This window comes from Poecilia reticulata, chromosome 6, assembly GCF_904066995.2.
Source record: "Poecilia reticulata chromosome 6, P_reticulata-male-v2, whole genome shotgun sequence".
In the NCBI taxonomy this organism is placed as follows: Eukaryota; Metazoa; Chordata; class Actinopteri; order Cyprinodontiformes; family Poeciliidae; genus Poecilia; species Poecilia reticulata.
In genome coordinates, this window is record NC_088835.1 from 28032692 (window position 1) to 28050767 (window position 18076).

General features: G+C 38.4%; 2 protein-coding genes across 10 annotated transcripts; one reads left to right on the forward strand and one right to left on the reverse strand.

The window, feature by feature from the left end:
* Nucleotides 1–1523: 1523 nt before the first annotated feature.
* Nucleotides 1524–17999, forward strand: LOC103466775 (uncharacterized). 9 transcript variants are annotated; one of them, XM_081608312.1, is made up of 13 exons: nt 2521–3445; nt 10945–11049; nt 12277–12384; nt 12617–12760; nt 15442–15595; nt 15860–15895; nt 16043–16120; nt 16261–16416; nt 16520–16597; nt 16732–16791; nt 16870–16920; nt 16980–17031; nt 17191–17999. In XM_081608312.1, exons 8-13 carry the CDS (start codon nt 16413–16415, stop codon nt 17702–17704), a joined length of 759 nt encoding a protein of 252 aa, XP_081464438.1. In that variant the 5' UTR covers nt 2521–3445; nt 10945–11049; nt 12277–12384; nt 12617–12760; nt 15442–15595; nt 15860–15895; nt 16043–16120; nt 16261–16412; the 3' UTR covers nt 17705–17999. The 9 variants fall into 9 exon arrangements, with proteins under 9 accessions (XP_081464441.1, XP_081464442.1, XP_081464438.1 ...); XM_081608311.1 differs by lacking the exon at nt 15442–15595 and having other exon boundaries at nt 15860–15928; XM_081608309.1 differs by lacking the exon at nt 15442–15595.
* LOC145552076 (GTPase IMAP family member 9-like) lies at nt 13794–15091 on the reverse strand (the record flags this gene model as incomplete). Its single annotated transcript, XM_081608504.1, has 1 exon — nt 13794–15091. A coding segment is annotated over one exon (945 nt), but the record flags the coding sequence as incomplete, so codon positions are not given.
* Nucleotides 18000–18076: the final 77 nt, after the last annotated feature.

The window sequence follows — 18076 nt, forward strand, 5'->3', positions numbered from 1 at the left end:
ACGCTGAAGCTGTTTCGAAGGAAGGTGAGGAGGAACAGAACGTGGCAACGACAGCGAAAAGGAGCCACTCCAAAAAAGCAACTTGAGAGGAGTTTGTAAGAAACGGTATGTTTGTCTCATGTGATTTATACCAGTGTTTTTCAACCACTGTTCCGCGGCACACTAGTGCCTTAGACTTAGAACAAGTTCTACAGTTGATCAACCTCAATATTTTCATATAGATGAGTTGCTATACTTTCAGTATTTCAGTAAGCTTGCACCAAACTTAAATGAGCTCCTGCATAGTTTTAGCTTCCTCAAGAAAAGACTGTGTGTCTGATCACAGTGATGAAGTGGTTTCCACTCTATCTTCCTTTAGATCAGAACCGTAGTTCTGGATGCCTGAAGTTTGCGACTGTCTGAGAGGAATCCTCTCCCAGACGCTTCATCCCAGCAGCTGCTGACACCTTTTTAGTTTGGCTTCTTTGCTCATCAAACCCACAACTCACTGACCATCAGATTCCTTATTGTTCGTAAGAACTGTTCTAATAAGATGTTGTGTCTGGGCAGAGAAAGTTAACTTAATCAATCTAGTTCAGTCAGTCAGGTTTATTTGTATAGCAGCACATTTCAGCAACAAGGCATTTCAAAGGGCTTTGCATCAAAATAACATAAAAATACAAAGTCATAGAACACGCAGACAGTAACTACATTTTGTCATGTTAGACCAGTGTTTTTCAACCACTGTTCCGCGGCACACTAGTGTGCCGTGAGTGATCGTCAGGTGTGCCGTGGAAATTATTCAATTTCACTATGGTACCGTATTTTCCGGACTATAAGCTGCTACTTTTTTCCTAAACTTTGAACCATGCGGATTGTAGCCCGCTGTGGCTTTTCTGTGGATTTTTCTTCAACCACCAGGGGGCTCTCTAGCAGGAAGTGAATCATTAGAAGTCAAAATTGTAAATCAAAGAAGAACGGCTAATTTTCATTTAGAGCAAGCACATGCTAGCAGCAGGCACGACAGAGAAATGTTTTCAGACTCATATCATGCAGCTTTTAAGTTGAGGGCTGTCGATCTGGCACTACAGGAGGGAAATGGAGCCGCTGCATTTAAGCTCGGTGTGCACGAAACCATGGTTCGGCTTTGGAGACGGAGTGCTGCGTCCAGCTGATTTATTAGGTCGCAGCCCTCTGCTGAGTCCTTATGGAAAACCGGGAGCAGCTTCCAGTTTTTATTTTATTTTATTTTATTTTTTTAATTGAGGGTGCTAGTATGGTGCGCTCTATAGTCCGAAAAATACGGTAATTGGTTTTAAAAGATTTTTGAGATGTATTAGAGATGTATGAATGTTACAGGCAGCGGTGAGAGCATCGAATCTAGCAAGAGAGTGATAGAAAAGACAGTGAAGCTCAGCAGTAGTTGGGTTGGAAAGAACATGGGTCCATTTCCCACAACATATCTGTGTGAAGTGAGCTTCTCTAGTCTGGCTACTATAAAAACTAAAACCAGAGAGTGACTGAGAGCTGTGGAGGAAGAGCTTTGTCTTTCTTCAATTTCTTCAATGTAAAATGTGATAAAAATGCATTTTTGTGTTTATTTGATTCCTATTCAAGAGACTTTGATAAGAATGACTATATATGGAATAGAGGCGGCTACAGGGTATCTTTGTTTCCATTTTTGGTTGGTGGTGTGTCTTGAGATTTTTTCAATTAAAATAATGTACCTTGGGTCAAAAAAGGTTGAAAAACACTGCCCTAATCTACCAAGACTATGTAGAGCAGAACGATTCATTTGTGTGGATTGTTAGATGATTTCTTTTGTTGTGAAATGTAATTTCTAAGCAATGGAGCAACAAAAATACAGCAAAGTGACTCAATTTACAGCTCTACATGAACTCTGCTGCCAACTAGTGGTTAAATGTAAAACAACAAAAAACTGCAAAAGCACAAAATCTTACCACATATTTTCGGTCTAGTTTCTATTGAAAATATCTCATTACACTTGAAATAAGACAAAACTAACTTACAAGTAACTTTTTAGCAAGATATACCAGCTTGTTTTAAGTAATTAATCCCTTAATATAAATTTGAAAAAGTTCTAGTTCCACTGACAGATTATTTCACTTATGACACAGGAAAAATGTCTTGATGAAAGTGAAATAATCTAACAGTGGACCCAGTTGTGTTTTGACAATTTTTAAGCAATTATTTACTTAAAATAAGCTGCTATATCTTGCTGAAGTTGTTAGTTTTGTCTTATTTCAAGTGCATTAAGAGTTTTGCACTTTAAGATTTTGTGTTTTTGCAGTGAAGTTATATATCAACTCTGAGTATTAAAATGTATCCACACATAAAACTTTTTGAGATGGATGAATTAAATATGTCAATAAATGTTGCATTAATTTTCATAGAGTCCAACAGTCCCAGTTCATGTGTGAATTTTAAACAGTGAGGCGATCCAAATCATTAACATCTGGATAACTGAGGTTAAAAAAAGTATTAAGTTCCCAACAATAAATTGACAAACTATTTTTCTTAAGGAATGAAGTTTAAACATATTTAGCATTGGTTTAAGAGCCTGAGACTGCAGAACAAGCAGCTGTGTTTATTTAGGAAGGACATGGCTTATTTGCTTTTCTCAATAAATTTCGCATGAAGTTCACTGTTTAATTTTGATCACTCAAATAAAACAGAAGAAACTCAGAGATAAGGAGACAAACAGAGAGAGGACTTGTCCTACAGGATTTAAAGTTCCTGTGAATCAAATCATGTCAGACTTCTTGGTTAACTTCTAATTATATTCAGTGTCTGAACAAATACTTCACATCCTGCAGAACTCCTGAAATGAAAATGGTTTCATTTTGAACCAGTCAGTTTATCAAGACACCGAGTCACATTTGGGAAAATAATTCAAAATAAAACAAACGCTGAAAGACGGTGCATCATGTTTCACTACAAGATAACGCTAGTCTTTTATTCCTTCAGTCCATCTTTAGTCTGAACAGAAATGACTTTTTAAAGATAGAAAATTTCACATTTCTTCCGCTTCACTTAATTTGTTGAAAATCATCAGTAGTTGCTCAAGTAAAGCTTCAAAAATGTAGAATATTATTAAAAATATTATGATAAAGGGAAATTTTTTGTCACGCATTTCAGAAACAGTCCAGTTCTTTACCTCTCAAACTTTTACCTTTCTCTCAACGTTTTATGAATGTGCTACAGCGTTTTCTGAGACATTAAATTTAGAGTTTTCGTCATCTGTTTATCCATAATCGTCGCACTTTCTTTGTTTCTTTTTTCACCCGTATGACTGAGCACATTTCTGGTGCAATACCAGTTTCCACCAGAAGATGGCAGTAGCCGCAAATACGAGAGAGGCTAACTTCAAGCCTAGAAGAAGCTCAGAGTCAGCATAGCTACGAAGCCATTATATTGATATAAAAGCTGATTTCTGTTTTAACAGGTGGGTGAAGTCTACATTTAATCGATAAGGTACCATTATTGTAAGTGTTTGTGAGTGGAGAACAGTATTTTATTGGCACACATTGTATTTTGAGAAATGTCTGTGTGTATTTTATTAGAAGTGTTAACTGCCGCTAGCCTAGAACAGAAGAGCTGCTCAGAGAAACTGAATGATTGCTTTGTCACAATTATTGGGAACCATTTTTAAAGTTACAGTCAAAAACTGACAGCAATAATTTGTGTTATTTCGACAGTCAGAAAACAATGTGGTTAATTTTTCGGTAACACTATTTGACGGGGTGTGCATAAGACTGACGACACTGTCAAAAACATGACGTAACACCTGTCATGAACATAAAGAAGTCTTTATGAATGTTTATGACAGTTGTCATGAAGTAATTCGGTAAATAATGACACTTTTTATGCAAAGTTGCTCTAAAAGTTGCATTAAAAGTCAATTAAAAGTGCCAACTTTGCATGATTTTGATCAATTATAAAATAATGCAAAGCTGGCATTTTTAATGGACGTTCAATGCAACTTTTAGAGCAACTTTGCATTAGAAGTGTCATTATTTACAGAATTACTTCATGACAACTGTCATAAACATTCATAAAGACTTCTTTATGTTCATGACAGGTTCATGTTTTTGACAGTGTCATGTCAGTCTTAAGCTTCAAATAAAGTGTTACCAATTTTTCTAACTCATATTTTCTCCATGTTATTCGTTGATTTATAAATGTCACCGTTTCAAACTAAATATTCAAATAGCAAGCTAAATATTTACTTTACCAACAAAGTATTTAGCTTCAAACTAAATATGTAGTTTGGAGGTAAATACTCCAAACTGAACTAAATATTTAACTCAGAGACAAATGTTTGCCTTGTCAGTCAAATATTTAGTTCAGAGCTAAGTATTCAGCTTTGCTCAAGGCTTATTTAGCTCAATGCCAAATATGTAGCTTAGTCACTAAATGTTAAGCTTGCTAAATAAATATTTAGCTTAATGCTAAATTTATTTTGTGAACTAAATATGTATTGTTTAGCCTGATTGGGCTCCGTGGGTTAAAACCCGGCCACCAGGCGCTCATCATAAGGGGTCTTTGGGCTGCACTTGGTCTGGTTCCTCACCTAGGATCTGTCTGCATTGGGTGACCAGAGGCATGAAGCCCCTGACAGCTCCTAGGATCACTGGGACACTCAAACCCCTCCACCACGATAAGGTGGCAGCCTATGGAAGGGATGTGTATGTGTGTGCATGTTTGTATATGTATATGTGTGCATGTGTGTATGCATTTATGTATGTATATGTGTGTATGTATATTAAGTAACTTCTGTATTAAAACCCTCCTGTTGTCCTCGGGTCAAAATGACCGAGATTTGTATGTGTTTTCCCTATACACAGAAAATGAGGACAACAGGAGGGTTAAGAGAGAACGAGAGAGAGAGATTAAGAAAGAGTTTTATTTATTTTTTCCATGAGGAAACATGTGGTGGTCAGTTCTTTCATTCTCTAGTGGCCTTTATTTAACACCTTTTCTACTCAGTTTTTCATGTTAAATTGCACTTTTTTTTGTTAAAGCAATTCTTGCAGTTTCTTAAACTCTTTTAGGGGGCAATTTACATTGACCAATTGACCTAACCTACATGTTTTAGGGGATGTGGGGGGAAACCAGAGCACCTGGGGAAAACCCACGCAGGCACGGGGAGAACATGCAAACTCCACACAGCAAAGATGTGACACATCCTCTCTGTGCAGATGCAGTGCTAGCCACTGCATCTCCGTGCTGCCCACTACTTTTTCTATTTCAAATTCGTCTTAAAGTTTGAATCTTTTTTTGAATTGGGTTAGGAAGGGATCTTTTTATTAGATGGTTAATGGCAGGAAAAAAGCTGGCCTTTCTAAATTTCCTGATGATGTCGCATGGAACGATGGTTTAAACTTGATGTTCTGGGCTTTAGTTCAGTCTGTTCTTCCTTTTTTTGATTTCTTCAAATGCATGAAGTTTAGCATTCTTTTCCATAGCTTTGGTTTTTTCATTTTTCCATCGTCCATGTCGTCCAAATCCTCCTGGTTGGATTCTGCAGCGAAGTCCGTCATGGGTTCCAAATGCCTGGGAAAACCTGATGAGGATCCTTCTAAGGGATCCTCATCAGAAGAAATCTCCTGATATAAAACTTCATCATGGTCAGGTTGGCTCTCGTTCTCCATGTCTTGAATATTTGTGGACTCTTGTGGTGTTTCTTCTTTGACATCTTCCTTCTCATCTCTCAGAGAAGTGTCAATCTCCAGATAGTCATATTCTCCTTCCAAATTACTTGTTGTCTCACAACTTACTTGATTAAATTTTTCAATTTCTTGTTTGAGTGCAGCAATATCGGTGTCATATCTGCAATGCAGCACCTTGTATATATCTTTCATCTTCTCTAACTGGGTCTGTGCATCCCTTTCCTTCTCTTCCAGCATTTGCATATCTTTTGCTGTATTTTCTTGGATGGTGGCTTTCATGCTGTTTAGAAGCACTATCTCCTCCATGTGCGCTTTTCTCTCCTGAATCATCTGGATCCGAAGCTTTTCCACCTGCTGTTTAAGTGAAGAATTTTCACATTTTAAATCATTCGTGACCTTGTAGAAATTCTGCTGCTGGGTCTGGAGCTCTTTTGATGCTGCTTTATATTTTAGTTCTTGTTCTCGCTCAAGAGAAGCCAGTTCAGATAGAACAAAGTGACATCTCTTTGCTGTATATGAACTGGCTTCTCTTTCACGCTGTAGCTCGTGCTCAGATGTTTCCACTTCAGCTTTAAGAGCAGAAACGTCTCTTTCAAACTTCTGCTCAAGTTCTTCATATGAACATTTCATCTCGTCCAATTCTGCCTGTAAACTGTTTCTGCTGCTTTTCAGAAACGTGACCTCTTCTGACATCTTTTGAAAGATATCGTCCTTTTCAGCTCTTATCTTGTCAAGGACCAGTTGTATCTCACTAACTCTAACTTCACACAACTTTTGCATCTCAGCCTCCTGCCTCACCAGAGCATCGTTGGATCTCTCAGACGCTTCATACTTGGAGCAAAGCTCCTCGTAGGAAGTCTGGAGTTTGTCCATTTCTTGTTGCAACGTTTTGTTTCTTTCTTTCTCAGCCTGGATTTCTGTTGTAAATGCTTCCTGGCTGAGGAGGTGGGCCGTCTTTAATTCCACAAAGTCTTGCTGGAGCTGCTTCTTGTTTTTAAATCTCGTTTCGTTGTGCGCCTTGGTAGCAAGAATGGCAGCATCAACAACAGCTGGATCACTAAGCCTCTCTACTCTCTCGAGTTCCCTCTTGGTCTCTTTGCCCTTGTTGATGAAGACTTCTTTGAGCGCTTTCTGCCTCTTTAACTGGAGTTTGGTTTCTTCCAGCTCGGCTTCCAGATGGGCCAGTCTTTGGTTGTCTGCAAACCTTTGGGCTCTCTCCATCTCTAAAAGAGAGCCCATCCTGTGGATTTCCTCATGCAAAAGATCTGGGTGCACAGGAGGAAACCCGCCTTGGACATTTCGATGGTTGCCCCATCTCCCCTGGGGTCCCATCATTCCATTGTGTCTTCTTGGATTTTGATAAGACATTTTTGATGACTTTCTCCAAAATCTATCGATTTGTAAATTAGCTGAACGCTCGAAAAGGCTTTGCTTATGTCTGAACTAGTCAGTGATATAGCAATGAAAAATATCCAGAATTCTGTTCTATATATATGTAGTTTATGACATCACAGACGCTGCCTCACTTGTGACATCACAGAATCTTCTTTTGCTGGTGCTGTTACATCATCCCACCAGCAAATAGCATACTTTCTATTGTTTATATTCAAAATAGTTTGCTTCACTTGGTTTTTGTCCCATATATTTTGAACTTTTTTCAGTATCTATACATGAGAAAGTTAATTTTGCTTGTTTAGTCAAACATTTATTTTCTTGTTCTTGTGTCAGCAAACATTGGAACATTGATGTGGGAACAGGTACCATTTTGCTAAGTTAATGCCATAAATATAAAATCATTCAATAAATTGAAAATGACATGAACTAATTAAAGTAACAAACAAAATAAATTGTGGACAGAGCACAAATAAAGTTTTAAGATTTACCCATGAGAAAACCAGGGATCTCAAACCCATCCCACCGTGCTTGACCACCACAAACACAATGTGAGCCACAGTAAATGTCAAGGCTAGGTCATTTTCAGATCTATGCAAACGCATGATTTTTGTTTGTCTGAGCGCTGCAGTTTCTACCAAGGTTAACTAACTACAACTATATCATGTATTTATAAAACTAGATATAATACCCTTTGTTTTTATGAATCTATTTATTAGCCTTTTTAACTGTTCTGTAATTGTTTTTTTTTTATTATTTCCGTCACACAAGCAGTTTACGTCAGCCAGTGGTGGAGAAAGTACTCAAAAAATTTACTTAAGTAAAAGTACAAATACACAGTCAAAAATGTACTTAAGTAAAAGTCAAAGTACCACATTAACATTTTACTTAAGTAAAAGTAAAAAAGTCCTGGTTTTTAAAAATACTTAAGTATTAAAAGTAAAAGTACTCGCTGACTGCATTACCTAATCGCTAATATCATTAAGTGTGCTGATCGTATTTAATTTTAATACATCAGAAATGTGCCATTTTATTGAACACTACCACAGATTAAACATGTTCTTATTGTATTTATTCTCTGTAACAGTTTAGACTTAGATATGTGATTCTATGAATCATAATTTCAGGGATGGAAACATTTTGTCTCCTGTCCTAACATAGCATGAACTTCATTAGTCACATTTATTTAGAAAGAAATCTAACTGAAAGGGGATGTAAAGAAGGTGCGGGCGGGGTGGAGGACATGCAACCAAGGAGCCATGTAGCAGAGTTGTAGTCAAGACCACCAAACCCGAGACCAAGACCAGCGCCCCGCGCTAAATGACACAATAACATTAAGTTTATCAAAATTGGTTTTCAGATTGATCTGAAAGATCCACATTCCCATAAAAACACCTAGATATTAAATACTTAGAGCTGAAATATATTTAACCAGTATCAATAAAAACTCACTTCATTCTGTTTTGCTTTCATCGCTGTGCTACAATCCGCAGAGGTCTCCTGCTATTCCTAGAAAAATAACGCCCTGGGCGGTTGCCCATATTGCATATGTCAGAAACCATAACTGAAACATCGCAACGTTCAACTATGAACACTGTCCAACGGCGCAACAAGTAACTAAGCAGAATGAGCACCGTGACTGTTTTCATCCTCCCTCCCACTGCAATGTTTGCCACCATGACAGGAGACGAAATCAATCAATGAGCAATGAGCATTGAGCATGCTCTGTGTTCATACGTTCAACTTTTACTTATTCAGCGATTAAATGAATGTATATATATATATATATATATATATATATATATATAGCTACCGCAGTGTACACAAGAACAAAGAACGGCTCTCAGTGAGGCTTCAGTCCTTAGGACTTAGTAAAGATCCGTCCAGAAGAATCGGATCGTTAGTGAATGTTATATCACTATATTGCAGACTTTGGTCACAGCGTTGTCCCATATATGCGACACCTCAGTCAACACCTCCACACAATAATTCAGCGCATGACTGACAACTTTTTTTCATCAGATGCAACATGTGTCTCAGTACAGCTAGCTTTGCTAGCACAGATCTTACCTTTCTTTAAGCTTTCCTTCCAAGTGACGCTAAAAGTTGGACGAAGTCCCACCGTCTGTGAAAGCGAAGCGCTGCTAATTTTACATGTCGCCATATCAATTTATGCAGCGCTATTATATTATAGACAAACATCTCCTCCCGCTCAGAGGAAACCACTGCGCATGTCTGGAGCTCCGAGTGCGAGTAAAGGTAGAGGCGATGGGTGACAACAGACACTAAGTCACGTTATTGCTCGGATTTTACGGCGCCACCTTAAATCCCTGAACTTCACATTTTAACGGAAGAAAAGAGCAACGAGACTTGGATGTAACGAGTAACGAGACAGTTTTGTAGAAATGTAGTGAAGTAGAAAGTACAGATACTTACTGTAAAATGTAGTGGAGTAAAAGTAGAAAGTCCCCATTATTAAATCTACTTAAGTAAAGTACAGATACACGAAAATTGTACTTAAGTACAGTAACGAAGTACTTGTACTTCGTTACTTCCCACCACTGACGTCAGCTGTTAGCAAATTATGTTCCTCCATTATTCCTCCTGTCATTTACACTAGTCCGCAAAACGGCGTCAGCAAAAGCTGAAAGAAAACACCAGTCCGTTGGTTGTTCAACAACAGTTAAATACATTTTTGGAAAATTGTATCTTCAGTTAAAATTAACAATATTCAACCTATAAAAACTAACAAGAACTAGCAAACACACTCTAAAAACTAAATAAAATTAAGACCAGGGGTGTCAAATTCAATTTCACCATATTTCAGCATATTGGCCACCCTCAACGGGCCACATTGATGGTACAAGTCAGGAGTTCACAGGTTCAGTCCTCCAGACTGCAACTTTTAGATGCATCCCTGCTAAAACACACCTCAGACAAAAGGTCGACTTCCCTCATCAGCATCAACTCAGTTCTGTAGAGGCTTATAATGAGTCAATGATCCAGGTGTGTTAGAGAAGGAATGCATCTAAAGTTGCAGATAGTAGCTCTGGAAAATGAGACCCAATGTTAAAAATAAATTAAGCAACACCTCATATTGTTAAATAAAGTTTTTATTTAACAATATGTCTAGTTAGGAAGCGCATTCAAAACCTTTGGTTGAAATGGCGCGTTAAATTCAAGTCTCCATTACAGACCAGAGAAAACTAAAGAGAATGCAACGCTGTTGTAAGAGCCATATGAATGAAATGAATGATTATTGAGGTGATGGGAGCGCATGCCTTTGACACCTGGGTGGTGGGTGTGTCGAGGTGGGCGTGGCTGTCACTGAGGGTATGAATGGGAGCCATACTGGCTTATTATGTTTGAGGAAGCGGGTGCGCCGGGTGGTCATAATTTCTGTTGACCGTGTTTAATGCCGTTTATTGTTGACACTATTGGATGGTTTGGCCTGGTCAGTCAGTGTAAGACAGGCACGTGCAGAGGGGGGAGCTGGGGGGGCTTGACCACCTGCCCTTTTTGCTCCTTGCCCCCAACTGCCCTTTTGGTCAATTTTTTTATTTTTTATTTTTTGGGTATTACTTCCTAAGCCCTCTTCTGACACATAAAATCATGTGCTAAAATTCTTTGCTTTTTTGTTTCTTTTTTGCATAACATAATAAGCCGGTCACCTTGTTACCTTTGACCTTTGGCCGGTGACGCATGACGCAGTTGCCTCTCGCAGTAAGATAAAGCGGCTAACTGGAGCTCAACGTAGTGAACGTTCCAGATTACAGAACAGATTTTGGTGAATTAAAAAAAAAGTTTTTGGTGAATAAAGTGGAGTAGACTTGCTGCTTGTCAGATGACGGAAAACATTGAAGTATCGTTTCTGCTTCAGCTCGGAGTCGTGGTTTAAGCAGAGAGGTAATGAAATACAACAGACACTGACAGGCCTCTGCGTCTGCCTTTCTCTGAAGAACTACTGAGGGGAGGAGACAGCCAGGTGAGGAGAAACTGTTATCTATCGATTCAGTATTTTTATCATCCAGACATTAGGCTGCTGTTGTTGTGCTATTAGCTAGCTGCTGGCTAACGACTTTGCTAGCAAAGCTAGACAACTAAAAAGCTCCCCTGTACCTTTAATGATGGCTGTCATTCTTTAGTATTGCTTATGCAATAAGGGCACATCACCCGTCCAAAACCGATCATCTCCATAATGGATATATGTCCGATCTTCTTATTTCCTTTGCTGCATAACGTACATTTCATTTATTCTGGCGTTAGATAAATGTGTCTTGAAGGAGAATAGCACTTAAATAATTGTCCAACAAGGATATTCATTTAGAATTAAAAATAACTCGCCCTGAATTACCATGATATATATAATGTATGTAATAAAAGTTTGTCATTAATGAAGGGGAAAAAACTCAATCCAGACTTGTAAGTTTAGGGTCTGGTTCTCAGAGTATGAAGTTAAATTTATTTCCCAATTATTCAATGGGGGAAAAAAAACTAACCTCAGTTAAGTAAAATAAAATTGCAATCAAAACTTTTGGAATTGTAATGATTTTTTTTTTTTAAGTTTGAGGCTAACTACCGTTGGTGAAACTGACTTTACTAAAAGTGCTTTCAGTTACCATCTTCGAAGAAGAAGTTTGTTGGTTTTACAGTTATTTACCCAGTGATTTTTGGTCAGAGGGAAATTACAATGTATCATTTGTTTGTTTTTAAAGGTTTTGTCGGCTCTAGTGACCTTTCTTTGGCAGTTGTCAAACAGAAAGCGAGTTATGAGAAAGAAAGAAAACATTTGTTCAAACACGAGTCCACACATTCTAAGAAAAATAATAAATAAATGACGAGAATATACTAATGACATGACGAGAATAAAGTCATAATACGAGAATAAAGTCGAAGTACTACAAAGCAGCCATAATGTTACGACTTTTTTTATGCTAATAATGGCACCAATTCCTGTATAATTTTATTTTTGTAATTTAATTTTTCTTAGTTTGTCTCCAAATACTCAAAGTATAACATTGGAAATTTATTTCTATTAGTAATGTTATGTAAGCTGAGTTCATGATCGTCTGTGCTAATTAATATGTTTTACATAACATATAACAAACTCTAACTGTGCAATTATTAAAATCTAAGTCTACGTTGTATAAAAGCAGTGTAAATATAATCGCAGCGAAGCCATTACTACCCAAACTGATTTCTATTTTCACAGAATAAAAACACACACAGATCATCGGCCGTCACATTCACATGAAACCGGACAGCATGGATTGATAATTGAAATTGAATATGGAGTCCAGCAGCAGAGCAGATGGAGGAGGTAAGAAAACTGGAAACATGCCAATCAGCAGGTTCTTTTTGTTTTTCACATTAATGGTTTCTATTGCACTGAGAGATGAAGGATGTGTCTGAAAAGGCTGCAAACAGCGCCACCTTGTGGAGTTTTAGAGCTGTAGCAGGCTGGCAACACCTGATTTCTCTCTGACATTCAGTTTCCCAGCACCCAGTGAACTGACTGTTCAAACAAACGTTTTTCTTGCTTCATTTCACAGAAAACGGGTGCAAAAACATCTGCTGCAGCTTCCAGGGTCCTGCTGCTGGAATAATCTGCTGGTCAAGTCCGATGCGACGGCACTTCAGCTTCTTCTGCTTTCTGCAAGAAAACATGCAGTCATGATGGAGACCTGGATAGAGAGGTAGCAGAACTGATCTTTTTCCTTTATTCTTCTCAGCAGACAGTTTCTGTATCAACATTGTGAAGTTTCTTCATTCAGACCTTAATTAAGACCAAAGTGTCTGCTGATACTCAGTGCTCTGATGCAGACGCTGATAATCTTCAGATTGTGGAGGAATGTTCTGCAGACAGTCATGTTTCCTCAAGAGACGCCGACGGTCTGTAGAACTGTATGAACGACCTTTTCTCTGAACATTTTAACAAACTTAAACCTTTCTGAATATGTATTAGGACTGTTGTAAACAATTATTTTAGTAATCAAGTAATCTATCAATTATTCTTATGATTAAACAAGTAATCAAATAAAAAAATAGATAAATAAAATATTAGTAAAAACTGCCATACCAGCTGTAATAACATTGAATATCCACATTGGCCCAAATGTTTGTATTTGTGCATCCCTAATAATTACTTTTCTGTAGTTTAGAAACTTAACCTGTAACAGTAATGGCTCACTTTTTCAGTTAACCTGAACAAAAATTATAGAAAAATCACAAGAAAATTCATAAAAATATCAAATTTTCTTTTATGTATTCATTGAGTCAATTTAATAGATGAACTCTCACTTCGCTCAGCCACTGAAAGCTTTTGTGTCCATATTTCTGATTTTGCACCACAGATTTTGTCGTGCAAAATCCAGTCGCATGTGACAAAAAACATATGTGTTTTTTTGTGTACCAGGCCTGTGCACATGCACATTGCTTTATCATACATACATATCATATCGTACATCTCTAAGGCTCCACAGGGTGGCGCTGTTTGCAGCCTTTTGAACCGGATCCTTCAGCTCTTAGTGTAGCAGAAACAGCTCAACTGGTTTCATGTGAAACACCTGCTGATTAAAATCACGTTTCCAGTTTTCTGACATTCTCAATGTATATCTGTTCTGCTGCTGGACCTGAAACTTCCCTTATTTCAGTTCAGTTATCAACTTATGTTGTCCAGTTTCATGTGAATGTGACGGCAGACAAACTGATTTGTGAGTAAAAGTGCCTTTATTCTGAAATCTGATTTTTTAGTAATGGCTTTGCTGTGATAATATTTATGCTTCATTTAAACAGTGTAGTAATTACACAATTGTTTATGCTGTTTGCTATTATGTCCAAAATCAAACATGTTAATTAACATAGACAAATAACCATGAACTTTGCTTACATTACATTATGTAATCAATCAGGTTATGATTGTAAATATTAATCATTGACAGCTTTTCAACTGATTGACAGTTAATCCATCCTCAGTTAAGCCATTAACTAATTATATAAATATCTGCTTATGCTGGTAAATATTTTGTTATTCATGTAACATCATAGTTTACTAAGCTGCAGCCAGAACATCACACATATTATCACTGGGTAGAACATCCCATCTTTTGCACGGCTGCTGCAGCTCCAACAATTGCTCCCAGATTAACTCCAATACCGGCTCCAACAGCTACTCCTATCGGTCCTCCTAAAACTCCAATAGCAGCTCCAACACCAGCTCCAGTAGCAGCTCCAGCAGCTGCAGCCCCCAGAGCAGCACGGATATATGAGTTCTCTCTCTCTGCCTGCCTTTTTGCATCGTCAGGATCAATTTCTGGATTTTCTCTGATTAGTCGTTCTGCTTCTTCTTGCTTGGCTCTTTGTGCCTCTTCAAACATTTCGTTGGTGTAGAAACTTCCTCCATTTTCCTTAACCAGTCTGTTGATCTTCTGCACCAGTCCTCTGACTTGACCAGGATCCTCAACTGTGTTGTCAAAGACATGATATTTATCTTCAAATGTCTGGAAGACGGCGCACTGACTGATGAAGTGCTGTAGAGGTCTGTGTCTTAGTAACATGTTTCCTATCGTCATATTTTCCCGTTTTAGTTCGTCTCCATGGGTAAACAGGATCATGGTGTATGTGGCTGCTTCATTGCCAAAAATTTTCTGGATAATTCTCAAGCTTCTTTCTTCTTCTGTGGTGAAACTGGTGGGTTGGAGCACAATCAGGAACACATGAGGACCAGGAGCCGCCAGGCAGATGCCTTTAGCGACTTCTTCCATAATCTCTTTATTACTTTTATCTGTATCAAACAGACCTGGAGTATCAATAACAGCCAGATTTAAACCACCAAAATCATTGATTTTCTTCTCACAGACTGATGTCACAGAGGAAAAAGAGAGACAAGAATTGAAAAATCTTCCTCCTAACATGGTGTTTCCTGCTGCACTTTTTCCAACTCCGGTTTTCCCAACAAGAACAATCCTGAGCTCCGTCTCCTTTTTAGCTGTTGGAGGATTAGAAGACAACAATGAAGAGGGAGAAATTTAATTCAGATAACTTCAAAGTAACTTAAAATATGTCTAATGATGCCAGTTACAGAATTATATGTTTCTTTTTAGATGTAGAGATTGGGAGGAGAATTTAGATGTTTCAATTTTCAGCTAATAATGTCTACAGAAATATTTTTGTATTAGATTAATAGTTTTATGGACTTAGAACAAGTTCTACAGTGGATCAACCTCAATATTTTCATATAGATGAGTTGCTATACTTTCAGTATTTCAGTAAGCTTGCACCAAACCTAAATGAGCTCCTGCAAAGTTTTAGCTTCCTCAAGAAAAGACTCTGTGTCTGATCACAGTGATGAAGTGGTTTCCACTCTATCTTCCTTTAGATCAGAACCGTAGTTCTGGATGCCTGAAGTTTGCGGCTGTCTGAGAGGAATCCTCTCCCAGACGCTTCATCCCAGCAGCTGCTGACACCTTTTTAGTTTGGCTTCTTTGCTCATCAAACCAACAACTCACTGACCATCAGATGCCTTATTGTTCGTAAGAACTGTTCTAATAAGATGTTGTGTCTGGGCAGAGAAAGTTAACTTAATCAATCTAGTTCAGTCAGTCAGGTTTATTTGTATAGCAGCACATTTCAGCAACAAGGCATTTCAAAGGGCTTTGCATCAAAATAACACAAAAATACAAAGTCATAGAACACGCAGACAGTAACTACATTTTGTCATGTTATACATTTGTAATTTAGAGACAGAAGTTGTGCCTGAGACTTTAGACAACCTTTTTTTCTTTTTCTTTTTTTAGGATTAACATCTTCAGATGAAGAGGATGACATCAGGGGTAACGGGCTTTCTTTATCTGCTTAAAGGGGCAGTATGTTATAAAATCAACTTTTTTGAGCTTTAAGACATGATGTTGTTTGAAATCCAGTTTCAAAATGTTATATCTTTTTTTCTTGGGAATTTACTTTAAATTATCTGTATAAAGTCGTCAAGCTGCCCATCCAGTCAGAAGCACCAGAGAAACTCCCCACCATTCAGGACACTAACAGATTAAATAACATTTGTAAGTACTTATGAGGCACTTTAAAGTTGTGTGTACACAACATAATTGTAACAAATTCTGGGTAATGTGCATTTTTTCTGCACTTTACCCAGCATCTTTATGAATGTTTAATATAAAATGTCCCGGTGTTCTTGTTTCAGCGTCTGAAGATGAAGCCACGTCCATTCGAGGGGAGGTTGCAGACGGTTCTCAGGACATCGACATGTCAACGTTTCATAAATAGATTTACATTTTTCCTTGATCCACCTGTCCAACTTCACAAAGTCGCTCCACTACGGCAAGCTGCAGAGGGATGGGTCAATTTATGACGACCAATCCAAATAATTTAGACTGAATTATAAAAAAATTAGTAATTTAATGCTGCTGTAATGTAATCAGAGGCTAATTCATGTGTTTCAGGCTCTTTAAATCAAACTTTGGCTTACCTTATGAAAGCCTTCTCGCAATCTGCAGGATCTCTCCACAGGGACGTTTCCAGTGAGTATTCACATCAATCATTGCACCAACAATTTAAAAGTGTTGCTAACTCCGTTACATCCCAATCTGGTAATTATTTATTTGCACACAAGACAACAGATTCAGACTCAGTTACGTGTTTTTGGTTTTTTTAGACTTAAATGGCTTTGTAGAGCGATCTAATGGACCTCGAGGATGGGAAACGTTGATGTCCAGTAAGTATCTGTCCCAACTAATCCTCACTTTTTATTTTGATCTAAGTTTTCATCGATTAATAATTTTTTGATTTTTAGGCCCTCGATATGCAAACACAGCGCCTCGGCGCAGTGACCCGTCATCTCCCAGTGAGTATACATCACATCACTCCTAATAAACAAAACTAATGTTTAGTTTTGTTTATTAGGATCTCGACATGGCTGTGTCAAAGATGAAATTCTTGATGGCTATAACTACAGGTAAAGAAACGACATAAAGCACCACATCAATAGCGATTATCTTCTTCTGGTTGGTTTCCAGCAAAATGTAGGAGTTAAACAGTTTCTGCTTTATGACCTGGTCTTGCATTGCTAGTGATAAAATGTCTAAATTATTCAAATAAATTAAAATTGTACTAGATCCAGCAGTGGATCCAGATCCAGGCACCGCAATGAGGCGTCAAGGTCAAGATCCAGGCACGATGATGCAGCATCTGGGCACCATAAATACTCCTCCAGGTCCAGGCACAGTGATAAAACATCAAGGTCGAGATCCAGGCACCGCGATGGACCTTCAAGGTCGAGATCCAGGCATCGCGATGGACCTTCAAGGTCGAGATCCAGGCACCGCGATGGACCTTCAAGGTCGAGATCCAGGCACCGCGATGGACCTTCAAGGTCGAGATCCAGGCATCGCGATGGGCCTTCAAGGTCGAGATCCAGGCATTGCGATGGGCCTTCAAGGTCGAGATCCAGGCACCGCAATGGGCCTTCAAGGTCGAGATCCAGGCACCGCAATGGGCCTTCAAGGTCCAGATCCAGGCACCGCAATGGGCCTTCAAGGTCCAGATCCAGGCACCACGATGGTGCCTGGATCTGGACCTTGAAGGCACCACGATGGGCCTTCAAGGTCCAGATCCAGGCACCGCAATGAGGCCTACAGATCAGAAAATAGAGGTTGGACCTTCCCATTGCCTCAGGACGGTAAGTATTGATTAATTTGCACCAAAACACTTTTTTTTCCCTTCTCTGACATGTTAAATTTGTGCAAAATTCACTTTCTTGAGCGTTACTTTATATTCTAATGTTATTCCATCATCAAAAACATACCTGGAGTGTTGCTTTGATTCTTTCACTGATGTTTGAGGAATCTTTAAATCTACTGAGGCAGACATTTGGGGGTGCCTACATACTTGCTCAAACTGTGTGATACTGAGAAATCCTCCAGACTAGTGGCAGCAGGAATTGGCAAACACCTGGTGGAACTGCACATCTGCTGAGCTCATCATACAAGCTACATTCGAGT

Bases quoted from the DNA above. Each gene is read 5' to 3' on its own strand.
- LOC103466775 (XM_081608310.1), top strand. The intron at 16,598-16,731 runs GTGAGTATTCAC...TGGTTTTTTTAG, and splicing joins TCTCCACAGGGACGTTTCCA to ACTTAAATGGCTTTGTAGAG. The intron at 17,032-17,190 runs GTAAAGAAACGA...AAATTGTACTAG, and splicing joins CTTGATGGCTATAACTACAG to ATCCAGCAGTGGATCCAGAT.